This window comes from Kryptolebias marmoratus, linkage group LG8 (assembly GCF_001649575.2).
Source record: "Kryptolebias marmoratus isolate JLee-2015 linkage group LG8, ASM164957v2, whole genome shotgun sequence".
Lineage (NCBI taxonomy): Eukaryota > Metazoa > Chordata > Actinopteri > Cyprinodontiformes > Rivulidae > Kryptolebias > Kryptolebias marmoratus.
In genome coordinates, this window is record NC_051437.1 from 6537338 (window position 1) to 6549694 (window position 12357).

General features: G+C 45.1%; 1 protein-coding gene across 2 annotated transcripts in view; it reads right to left on the reverse strand.

The window, feature by feature from the left end:
- The window catches only part of hipk1a (homeodomain interacting protein kinase 1a), a 16902-nt gene extending 4545 nt beyond the window's left edge, over positions 1-12357 (reverse strand). Inside the window, exons 1-13 of one of the 2 annotated variants that reach the window (XM_017419257.3) lie at positions 11990-12357; positions 9287-10017; positions 6772-7145; positions 6570-6693; positions 5953-6072; positions 5786-5872; positions 5471-5652; positions 4744-4894; positions 3665-3869; positions 3465-3583; positions 2094-2242; positions 1850-2002; positions 1546-1719 (exon numbers count right to left, since the gene is read on the reverse strand). In XM_017419257.3, coding sequence (XP_017274746.1) covers positions 1546-1719; positions 1850-2002; positions 2094-2242; positions 3465-3583; positions 3665-3869; positions 4744-4894; positions 5471-5652; positions 5786-5872; positions 5953-6072; positions 6570-6693; positions 6772-7145; positions 9287-10017; positions 11990-12029 — 2609 coding nt within the window. In that variant the 5' untranslated portion in view covers positions 12030-12357. Of the gene's footprint in view, positions 1-1545; positions 1720-1849; positions 2003-2093; positions 2246-3464; positions 3584-3664; positions 3870-4743; positions 4895-5470; positions 5653-5785; positions 5873-5952; positions 6073-6569; positions 6694-6771; positions 7146-9286; positions 10018-11989 lie in introns of both variants that reach the window. The other variant, XM_017419256.3, reaches the window with a different exon arrangement.

Below are 12357 nucleotides of genomic sequence, written 5' to 3' on the forward strand. Positions count from 1 at the left end.
GTTCTGCTGTTTCAAGGGTTTTTGTTGCTTTTTTATTGACTGTTCAGCTGTTTTAATGTCTTTTCAGATGTTCTTAAGGTTTTTTTCTGCTGTTTTTAAGGATTTTTTGCTGTTTTTAAGCATTGTTCTGATGTTTTACTGGTTTGTTCTGCTGTTTTTAAGGATTTTTTTTAGTTTTATTGATTGTTCTGCTGTTTTAAAGTCTTTTCATGTGTTTTTAAGGTGTTTTCTGCTGTTTTAAGGATTTGTTTTAAGGTGTTATGATTTGTTTTGCTATTTTTAGGTTCTGTTCTGCTTTTTGGGATGTTTTCAAGGTTCTTTCAGCTATTTTTCAGGATTGTTGTGCTGTTTCAAGGATTGTTCTGCAATTTTAAGGATCATTCTGCTATTTTTAAGGATTGTTCTGTTATTTTTAAGGATTTTTCTGTTATTTTTAAGCATTGTTCTGAAGTTTTAAGGGTTTGTTCCACCTAGTTTCAGCTTCTTCAGCAGCTTTCAGTCAAATCATTCAGCAAAAAAGCATTCACACTGCATTTTCGCAGGAAATGCAATTTCTCTAGTTATACTTATATTTTGCTACACTGGCTGTGGATCAGAGCCAGTGTAGCAGTGGTTAGAGGTTCAACTCCTGGCAGCAGTCACATGTCAGTGTCCCTGGGCAAGACTCTGATCCCCTCATTGCCTCCATCGGTGTATGATTAGTCTCTACAGACTGATTTATTTAGATGAGCTTTGTAGAGATGTATGATGGCTGAATGAAGGCAGACTGTTGTAAACAGCTTTGAGTGGCCTGATTGGCTAGAAAGGCACTATATAAGTAAAGTCTATTTGCAAGAACAAATGTTTTTAAAGAGTCTTGTGCTTTTAGAAGGGTCCTGTGGCTGCATTAAATTCTCTCAAATGTAGTTTGCTTGGGTTTATTGATTTTAGTCGTTTGGTTTTTTTCCCTAAACTGTTCAAACTGCAGTTTTGCTGTTTTTATTTTTAAAATTCTCTTCATTGTGTTTCATGAAATGATAACCTTTTTAAAATGTTGTTGTGATTTCTAAAAATGTAAATGTTTGCTTTTGTGCTACGTACGCATTTCTGAAATCCTTTGATTGTATAAGTCAAGTCAAGTCAAATTTATTTATATTATTTATTTATAAAGCACTTTTCAGCAACAATACAAAGTGCTTCTATAACTGCTACTACTACTATAACTTGCTTGAAAAAAATAGATGTTTATTACAGGTGGTAGGCCAGCTGTAGAGCTTCTACTACAAAGTTCGTTCAGCAAATCCATTCATGTAAATCTGACGAAATTACCGACAACAAACATGGATCTGGAGGAGCAGAGTCAAAACAAAGAGACAAGGGTGGACAAAGAAAAACTGTTCAATGACAGATCGATGTCGCTGCCGTGTCATCGCCGTCAAAAGGTTTCTGAATAAGACAAACCTCGGCAATTTCATGACACTGAAAACTCCGAGCTGACCCTGAAGTTACCTCGCTGCTTCAAACCACCGGTCCAAAGAAGCTGCTACAGATGGAAGCTGATCTCACCAGGCTGCCGGCGCCTTGGCCTTCGCCTCATCCTCGTCCTCAGAGTCGCTGTGGATGGTGATGATGCTGACGGCAGGACTCGGCGTGTCTGAGATGACGATTGGCTGAGACTGGTCGCCAGGAAAAGAAGTGCTGTGGACCATGGTGGTGGCCGACTGCACGGATGAGGCCAGCCTGGGAGGGCGGAGCATAATGACACACGCTTATTTAGATTAGATTGTGACCCAGGACATGAGAATGTTTCCTTTACAGTTTACATTTGCATTCGCAGGAAACTAGCTGCTGTCGGTGTGAGACGTGATACCTGGCTCTGCCGTCACCCTGTCGAACCTTTGACCTCTTGCCCTGCTGGGACCTCGTGTGCGGCGCTCCTGAGCTGTGATTCTGGGCCGCAGTGTGGCGGCTCACACCAGAGTCCTGCTGGGTGACACCGTCATACTGGTTGGCATGGCGACCCCTGAGGAAAAGGAGGCACGAAGACAGGAGCAATCAGACACTTTCGCTGGACATCCGGAACCTGAAGTGGAGTCCTGCCCGGCTGAACCCACCTCCACCCGGGTGCTTGTTGAGGGTCGGACACCGGAGCGCCCATGGGTGAATCTGGTACCACGGCTTGGCCGGGGTTGTGGATGGACATGCCCGGCATCTGCTGCCACGTGGACGGGATGAGGATCTGCTGCGTTCCCGCTGGCCAGCCCTGCTGTACACGAACACACACAGCGGTCACATTAAAACACCAGCTCCTTTCCCAAATAGAATTCTGTAGCTGTAATAAAAGGAAAAGGAACATTCACGCAGCCAGTCACTGACGCTGCACACCCTGTCAGAGAAAGATACGAGCAGGTTCAAAACATTTTTAAACTACATGCATTATTTGAAGGAAAAAAAATGAAGTGAAAGTACAGCAAAAGCCAGTCAAAGGTAAAACATTGGAAGCGGACTGAGCGGCAGTTACCCACCAGGGGGCGTCAAACATATGAAAGAAAACTGCCGGACATTGTTGAATAAAATTAGTGTCTTATTCAGTTTTGCTGAATATCTACTATTTTTGTAAAGCTAAATGTTACATTGGCTGCCACTGAAAGTACTGAGTTGCATTGTGGGTAATTTAGAACCAGGTTTTGATAAGATCAGAAGCTGTCATGTTTTGACCGATAGTCTACATGTTGTTGTTGTTTTTAAATTGTTTTAATGACTTTTATTCATCTTATTTTTATTGTTTGTCTGATGACTGCTATTATGGTTTTTATTTAATATTCCGTAAAGCACTCTGGTCCTTTGTGGTTGCTGAAGGTGCTTCGCAAATAAATTGGACTGGAGTATTTTGAATTAATTCATTTTAATTAATTTTGGATTAAAACATTTGAAGAGACTGAAAATCTGTTAATTTATAAAATTATTTTCAGAAGGACCACCCACACACTCATCAAGACGATAATAAACTGTGGGAAAGATTTACAAATATAGCATGTTTTTGACACTAAATGCAGGCTGAATTAACATTTATACATATTAAAATATATACATATTTATGTGTATATAGTACAAGTAGCATACATAATTAAAACATTCTTGTGTAAAGTATTAAGGACCTAGCTGCAGATGTTTAATTCTGCTGCTACCACACCAAATATTAGCTCAACATCTGTAAAACTGACCTGTTGTTGAGTTTTAACCATTTTGGTGTTTTCTCAGCTTAGTTGGCTGAGACGGCCATTTTTAATTGGGCTGACTTCAAATCTTAAAGTTACTTTCTGAAAGTTTTAATAAAACTCGGGCAGTGGTTCATGACAACAGCACACACACACACACACACACACACACACAGGTAAAAGCAAGGTGGACAATAATATTATCATTTAAACCAAAATAATTCATAAAAAAAAAACACAATCTGCTGCTCATGCAGTGAGTCCTACCTGAGCCAGCATACTGGGCTGGATGTGAAGCGACTGGGAGGACTGGTTCTGAGCCACCAAAGGAACCGAGCTGTCCATCCTCACCGGATAACCGGGCGGCTTGTTGGTGGTTTGAAGGCCTGTGGGAAAACACCCAGGTAAATGGCACCGTGCGCGTTTGACCCGGTTGGTACCGAGTCAGTCGGCCGAGTCAGTCTCACCCTGGATGGTTGGAGGACAAACGATGAGCGTTTGCTGGAAGGGTTCGGTCTGGGCACAGAGCTGGGCCGGTCGGGTCTGCAGAGGGACGCCCTGCTGGGTCAGGCCCGGGATGTTGATGGTGGCCTGCTGGTAGAGGCCAGGCTGGTAGTTCAGCAGGGGGACGTTGCTGCTGAGGGACAGGGACTGTCCTCCGGCAGAGGCCATCTGAACAACGCAGGACAAAGACGAGTCAGTCCTCACATCTTCATACCAACACAGACAGACAGGTAAATATCCCACTTCCAGAAATACACCAATTCACTTATAGACTCTTGTGTTTTTACTGAAACACAGCAAAAACATCTAAATTACAGACCTAGTACTCCTTGTAGGACTGTCAGAGGTTTAAACAGAGATTATCTTATGCTGACAAATGATGAACTCCAAGTCAGTTTTTAAAAATAACATGCACAGTCTGGTGTGATATCATGTCATCTGTTAGCACTCAGAGTACGTGATGGGATGAGTCTGAGCTACTACCACACCAAAGTTTAGCTCAATATCTGCAAAACTGACTGAACTTTAGCCATTTTTGTCTTTTCGAAGATCACTTGGCTGTGGCGGCCATATTGAACATGGTTGATTTCAAAAGGTAATCAGTTGCAAAGGTTCATCAAATGATTATGTTAAGAAAGTTTCATTAACCTCCGCTGAGTCGTTCATTACATATTTTGCTAACAGACAGACTTGACTCCAATAGTTAATGGCAAGGTTTTAAACAAATTTCTAGAGTTATTTCTTAGCACTCAGAGAATGTGTTGAGGTTAACTCTCAGCTGCGCTCACACCAGATTTTAGCTCAGTATCTGTAAAACGGACTAAGTTATAGTCATTATTGTGATTTCTAAGGTCAGTTAGTTGTGGCAGTCATCTTGAATGGGGGTGACTCTAAAAGTTAATCAGTTGTAGAGGTACATCCAGTGATTACTTTCTGAGAGTTTCATTAAAATCCACCCATTGGTTCATGAGATATTTTGCTAACAGACAAACATGTACACACAGGCCTAAGCCACCTTTCACCTTTCGGCTGTGTGTCTCACCTGGTTGTGTTGGTTCAGCTGGCTGCTGAACGTGACCGTCAGGTTGGCCGCTGCGCTCGGGGTGCTGCTGCTGGCAAACAGGTTCTTGCCGTTCTCAAAGGCGCTGCATCTGCGTTTGCATATGTCCATGTTTTGGAAGCAAGACTTCACGCTGTTAGAACCAGATCAGGAAAAATCAAATGAGGAGTCGGGAGCGCAGCCGCCTGAATGCTGGAGCTGAACGGCTAAAATAAACAGCTAAGCTAATCAGCTTAAACGTCAACGAGAGAAAAAAAAACTAAACTTTCTGTGAAAATTTAGCGTGACTGCTGGAAGCTCTGACAGAAGCTGAAACGGAACTGGTAAAGTTAAAACAATCAGAACAAAAGCTAAAGTTAGCAAAAAAAAAAAAAAACATAGCTACAAGCTAAAAGAATAGCTACAGCCAAATGCTAAAATTAGCATAACAGCAGCTATAAGCTAAAACAGGCAAGTATGCTGAAGAAGATTTCAAAGCATTTTTCCAGGACTTGAAGAGTTCACAATACAATTCTATGGTTTAAAAAAAAAACAAATAAAGTTTAATAAATTCAAAAAGTCTAAAAGTTAGAAATACCAAAAGTTATAGCCTTAATGTTTTGAACAAGCTAAAGGTGAATAGTTGAAGGTACGCTGAAGTAATTAGTGCAAAAGAAGATAAAGAAGAAACTAAACAGGAAGCATTGAACCTCGTTCAGACGTGTCTTACTGGGAGCTGTGAGGGAAGTGCAGCAGGTGCGTCATGGTGACAAACGGGTGGTTCAGGGTCTTCATGGGCGTGATCCTCTTGTCGGCGTCGAGCGTCAGCATCTTCTTCAGCAGGTCGATGAACTCCCGCCTGTCAGCCTTCTCTGCCAGGATGTCGGTGCCCTCCAGGTTGGTCATGTTCACCTGCAGGAGCTCAGCGTTTACTCAAACATCCCCATGACGCGGAGCAGAGCCCGATCGGGCTTTACGTAAAGCGCGCTGGACGATACCGTTACTCACGATGTCTGAAGACCCCCCGAGTTAACCTGAAACATACCTGCATCATATCATCCAGACAGTTGAAGATGTATTTTCTTGCCTCCTTGGACTTGATGCCCATTTCTGCCTCGTGTTCTGCAGGTGTCTGAAATGACAGAAAACAACTTGAAACGTGTGCCGTGCATACTTAACGCGTGAACGCCGCATTTGTTTTCCCTCTCCTACTTTCAGTCTCCAGAGCGGGTAGCTGGAGTCGGGGCCTCTGTTGAAAAAACGGCTGGTCTTGGTCCCTGCGCTCAGCAGGTACTCTGCTGGGAGGCCCTGAGTCTGGGAAATGTAGCGAATCTGCAGAGACGGAGCGCAATAAAATGTTAGACGTAGCGTGTGTGTGTGTGTGTGTGTGTGTGTGTGTGTGTGCCACGTGACCAGTTAACATCAGTTCTGCTTTTTCTGTGACGATGAATTTAACCTGATCTCTTAGTGCCTGTACGTACGTGTTGTTACTGACTGTCAGCTACTACTCAATATGTGCACAACTCACTGAGGCACAGCCATTTGCTGCAGGTCGATTAGCTGTGGTGGCCATCTTGAATTGAGTTGACTCCAAAGGTTAATCAGTTATAGATCATTGAATGATTACTTTCTAACATAATGTACCGTGCGCTACAAACACACACAGGCAAAAACTATCACCCTGCCTTCGGGACCTAAACACCATCAGAGAGGTTTTAAAGTCTTTTATTAGATTTTTTTTTTTAAATCTCTGGGTTTCATGAGGTCTGAACGGGCTGAGGTGCACGCAATACTTCTCGAACGTATTCTGTGTAGGTGGTGCAGATGACCTGATCGTACTCTGAGGCACCGGGGTACAGGGGCCACCCCAGGAACAGCTCAGCGATGACGCATCCCAGAGACCACATGTCGATCGCTTCGCAGAAAGGGAGCCCCAGGATGATCTCTGGAGCCCTGCGAACACACGGCGTCAGACAGCCGTCAGATCGCCGCCCTCAGGCGCGTCCAACCTACAGTTACAGACTCCCTCACCTGTAATACCGCGACTGCAGGTAGGTGGAGCAAACCGCTTTGGACACGTGACTTGCGGAGCCGAAATCAATCACCTTCACCCTGTAGGGTTGCCTCAGGGGGTCTACCAGCATGATGTTCTCCGGCTTCAGGTCGGCGTGGATCAACCCCAGGCTTTTCAGCTTCATCAGCGCCGTGGCCACCTGCTGCAGGATGGGCCTGATGCACTTCAGCATCAGCGGGCTGAACTTGCTGTGCTTCAGAAAGTCGTACAGGTTCTGCTCCAGCATCTCGAACACAAGGCACGTGTGGTTCTTGTGCTGGAAACACTCGTAAGAGCGGACGAAGTTGAACTCGTCGGCGTTCTCCGTGCTCAGCCTGCTGAGGATGCTCACCTACAGGTGGGAAGGAGGGAGAAGAAGATCGAGTGATCAGTCCCTCCGGGAAGCTGCGATATTGTGATCATGACTGACGCAAATTCAAATAATTTCCACAGAGCTTGTCCAGGCTCGTGAAATTCTCCAATCTCCTTCATCTCCTGCCTGATTTCACTTCCTGGAATCTGAGCCTGGCTCAGTCCACAACACGCCTGGCGCCAGAAGATCGCATTTACATTTACAACCAATGTCAGTTTACTGGAGTTTGACATGAAAGTGGTGGAAAACTGCGTCGCACTGCATGCAAAACTGTGGTGAAATGTAGGTGGAAGTCGCTGCTTGCTTCTACAGCAAAACGTGTCCAGAGAACGGGTTAGTAACCATGACAGAGTGCTGAAAGAAACACGAGTTAAAAACACGTTTATGGGAAATGTTGGAGAAGCGTAATCACATTTGTGAACAAATTCGTTTGTAAAAATCCAACAAAGGTCATTGAAATAACTTGAAACTGAGTCATTAAGAAAAAAAAGTACTAAAAATGAACAAGTAAAAATCAATCATTGGTTTTGAGTTTTTGTTCAACGAAATTATTTTTAAAAACAAACTTATCAAATTGTCCTTGACAGAATGGATGGCACCTCTAGAAAAGGCTGAAACAAATTGTCCCTCAGGGACATGTTAAACTCAGGTGTGTCCTGTAATCAGCGTCACAGGTGTCTTCAGTCCTGTAATCAGTCAGTCCGCCTGTTTAAAGGGTGAAAGGTAGTCACATGGCTGTTTGGTATCATGGTGTGTAAGACACTGAGCATGGAGGACAGGAAACTGAGGACAGAGTTGTCTCAGGAGCTTAGAAAGCCAATGATTGACAGCATGTTAAAGGTAAAGACTATAAGACCGTCTCCAAGCAGCTGGATGTTCCTGTGACTACAGCTGCTCAGATTCTTCAGAAGGTTAAGGTCCACAGGACTGGAGACAACGTCTCTGTACATGGCTGCAAGAGGACAACTGATGACAAACTGAAGAGATGGATACTATGAATGGAAACTATAGAGCTCAGAACAACTTCCAAAGAGATTAGAGGTGAACTCAAAGGTCAAGGGTCATCAGTGTCAGATCAGTCCATTGGTCTGTTTGAGCCAAAGTGGACTAAACAAAAGACACCAAATCATAAAAAAGGGAGACTGGAACTTTTTCAAAAATGCATATTAACAAGCTCCAAAGCTTCTGGGAGAATATTTTCTAGACAGATGAGACAAAACTGGAGCTTTCTGGCAACAAGTCCCATCAGCTCGATGTTAGAAAAATGACACCTAGAAAGCAAAGAACCCTGTTCCTACAGTGAAACATGGAGGAGGCTCGGTTCTGTTTTGGACCTGCTGTGCTCCATCTGACACAGGGTGTCCTGAATCTGTTCAGGGTCCAATGAAATCTCAAGACTATCAAGACATTCTGGAGGTAAATGTGCTGCTCAGTGTCAGAAGGCTTGGTCTCAGTCACAGATCATTGGTCCTCCAACAGGATAATGACCCAAAACAGCTAAAAACACCAAGAATGTCTCAGATCAAAACATTGGACTGTCCTGAAGAGGCCTTCTGAGCCCTGATCTAAATCCTGTTGAACGTCTGTGGAAGGAGCTAAACCTGCAGTCTGGAGAAGGAACCTCCAAACCTGAGACAGATGGAGCAGTTTGTTCATGAGGAGTGGACCAAACTACCTGTGGCAGGTGCAGACGTCTCAGAGTTACAGAAATTACTTGACTGCAGTGATCGACTCAAATAGTTTTGCAAAAACATATTAAGTTAACGTACCACCCTTTTTGTCAAGCAATGACTCATTTTTACAAGTTGATTTTTTTTTTCTTTAAATTACTTTTGTCAGTTTGGAGTTATTTCAGTGACCCTTGTGTGTTTTTCTTTCTTTAAAGAAAGGGTATAACCAAATTTATCTGCATCTGTATAAACCCTGGAGCAGCTGGTTAACAGATGAATAATTATAAAAGTAAACGTGACCAAGAGCTTAAAGATCTGACTTCAGGACTTGTTGATTATGAAGTGAAATGCTGCACAATAAAAATCTAAAAACACGAGATAGATATTTGCACAAACTGAACCACTGTGGAGGAAAAAGCAGCCAGATTTGAGATTTTTAGCACAACATACCTCAATTTGCCCCTGCCGAGCATAAGAAGGGTGGTTCTTTAAGATTTTAATCGCCACTATCTCGTTTGTGCCCCGCTTCCAACATTTCGCCACCTGCCCGAAGGTGCCGCGCCCCAGGAACTCCAGCACCTCGTAGCTGTTGGACATGGAGCACAGGATCTCGTGCTGGACCAGCTGGTAGTCGCCCTCGCTGTGGGAGTTGCTGCTTTTGGTGGTGGAGGTGGAGTGCGCGATGGACTGAGCCGTGGTGGTCCCCCCTCCGCCGCCCGCTCGGTTCGACACCACGGGCGCCGAGAGCTCCTCCAGTATCTGGACGCTGTCGCTGCTGTCCACCTCCTCGCTCTTCCTCTTCAAGCTGTACTGCTTGTGGTAGAGCTGCGAGGACGACTCGGCGTCCTTGACCCGCCGGCTCGAGGAGGCGGAGGAGATGGAGGACGAGGAGGAAGGAGGTCCGCGGAGGCTGCCCGTGCTGTCCGCCGCCCGCACCACCGTCTGCTCCCGGGAGCCCGGCACAGGCGGGTGCGCCTGGCCGGAGCTGTAGACCGGGTCAAAGTTGGAGCCGGAGGTGGAGGGCACAGCCCCCTGAGAGGGGCTGTGCTGGTAGTAGCTGTTTTCTGCCAGCTGATTGGACACATCCCAAGCAGGGTTCTCTACTTTCAGCCTCTTTGAACGAGAGTAGGCACTGGAGGACACCGAGGGGGAGGAGAACACCTGCAGCTGCGAAGCCATGCCTGTGGATGAGATTAAAGAACAACAATACATGGATCATTCTGTTTTCCTTTCATTGTCCGTGCATTAGTTTGAGTTAGGACGTCAGCTGAGGTTCTAATTCATAAAGCTAGTTGCAGAGATACAATCCAATGTTGCATCCAGATGTTCTTATTAGTACAGAATTGCATGAATAAAGGATCACTCTATTTTAAAGAAATATCTAAAAGGTGGAATGTCACTGTGCTGCAACTAGATGGCAGCTCACAGTGGAGCCTCCAGAATGTCTCAAAATGTTCGAAGGGGTTCTCAGTTTCCTTGCTTGAACTGCAGAGGCTCTAAGTCTTGTCACTTGAATTTTGAACATGTTCACAAATCTAAAAACAGTCCCGGAGCCATCTCGGGTGTCTCGAACCTCGTCTTAAGATGGCCGGAGCTGTATTTTGTCGCCTACATGGGAGCTCTATTCTGGTCTAAAAATTCATGGTCATGACAAATAAAACTAATTGAAAGACCGGTCCAAATCTTCCCGTCTTCATTTCTAAAGGGTACTCCGGTAGATTGAATCACAAATGAGGGGTTGGCTGCCAAGGTGGGGACGAAGCGGGCCGAGGTGGGTATGATGTGGGCGGAGGCGGGCAACGAAATGTTTGTGGCGTAGAATACAGCTTTGCAGGCCGTGCACAGGAAGATAAGCTGGGATGTTCGCAAACACTCAGAATTCATTGAGACTGCAACAGAAAAAGTGCGTGTTTTCTGGCGATTCTGAGTGAACAACTAGTCCCCAAAAAAAAGATACTACCTGAAGAACCTCAGAGGTTATTCTTGTCCCCTCTCTGCTGCGAGTCAACAAACTAACCACAGGTTGAAACAGTCTTTTCTGTGATATGACCACAAAGACAACCCCCTCTTTAAGCTGCCTCTGGCAAATCAGCAGCCACTTCCTGCAACGACGTAGCCAAACGAAACCACAGAACAGGTGGTGTATAACAGCACCGCCGATTTGAAGCCCTTCACATAAAACGCGTGTCGGACAACTCCCGTTCTACATCCTGCAGCCAGCTGGTCACACAAACCTTTAGTCATCTCTACGTCACACCCTGGAGCTTCAACGCTGGCTCCAGGGTGTGATGTACCAACATCGAGTAGGGTGTGACTGCCACCCTCGATGGCTCAGAGGTGTAACAGTGATGGGTTGACTTTAACCCCCGCCCCCATCCCACCTCGGCTCTTACACAAGTCAAACAGAGACAAAAAAAAAAGGACGTCTTGGGTATTTTTCTTTGTGGCCACTCTGCAATTTCCATTTACCTAAGGTATAATGCAAGTACTTAACGAAGTTCTTAGAAATATTTTGACATAACACATCTGGAAAAAACGTGGCAATGTTAATTATTATTTTTTAGTCATTTGTTTTTTAAATATTAAAAAAAAAGGTTGACCTTGGATCAGGTTTTTAGGTTTGGGTCCTTCTAAAAATGAGTTGTGGGGCCACCTGAGTTCAAAGGTCACACATAATAAGTTAGAAGGTCACGTGCAGCTAAAGCTACACAAGAAACCAGACAGGAGAGACACCAGTCAGGTGAGACTGTGGCAAAAGCCTTTTTCCTAAAAATATTCTTAAAATATTGTCCTGTCTTGTTCTCATTGAACCAGGATCCTATCTCATCTTATATATGTATGTGTGTGTAGACACACACACACACAAACACATATATAAAGCATTCAGAACACCAAAATCTTACAATTAGTCGTACAAAGAAATAAAAAAATGGGATTTGCTTTTTGCTTTCTAATTACATTCATTTACTGACTTAATAACATAGAGCTGGTTAGGATTAGTCATAAAAAGAGGGATTTCCCATCTAAAGCCCTCACACCTGAACCTCCTGGATCAGTTCGGATCCAGATCAGCTCCGAGTATCTCCAGGTTCCGTCCACCAGGAACCGCAGCTGTTCAACAACAAATGCAGCTCTGACTGCAGAGGACAGTACCTGGACGTGTTGACAGAGGACACCGTCGCCAGTCCGACATCTAAGGCCTCACCATCTTCACGCCGGACTCTGTGACGCTGCGGAGGATCAGCTGAGCTCTTCTCCGCCGCCGGCTGCCCGCAGCGGGACGCAGGTGAGCTAACTAAGCTAGCAGCCACGCAGCAGGTCAGCTCGCGGACGGCCTCCGACTCATATCTGACGCCCGGCCCGCGGTCACAGCGAGCAGAAAGAGCACGGCGAGCCTCGAACCGTCAGATGTCATGACAATGAGCGCCGACGCCTGCCCGGAGCTCCATCCTCACGAACCGTCTGCTCCGTTCGCCCGACTTCCTCTCCGGCCGACGTGCTGTACGTCAGTCATTTCACAC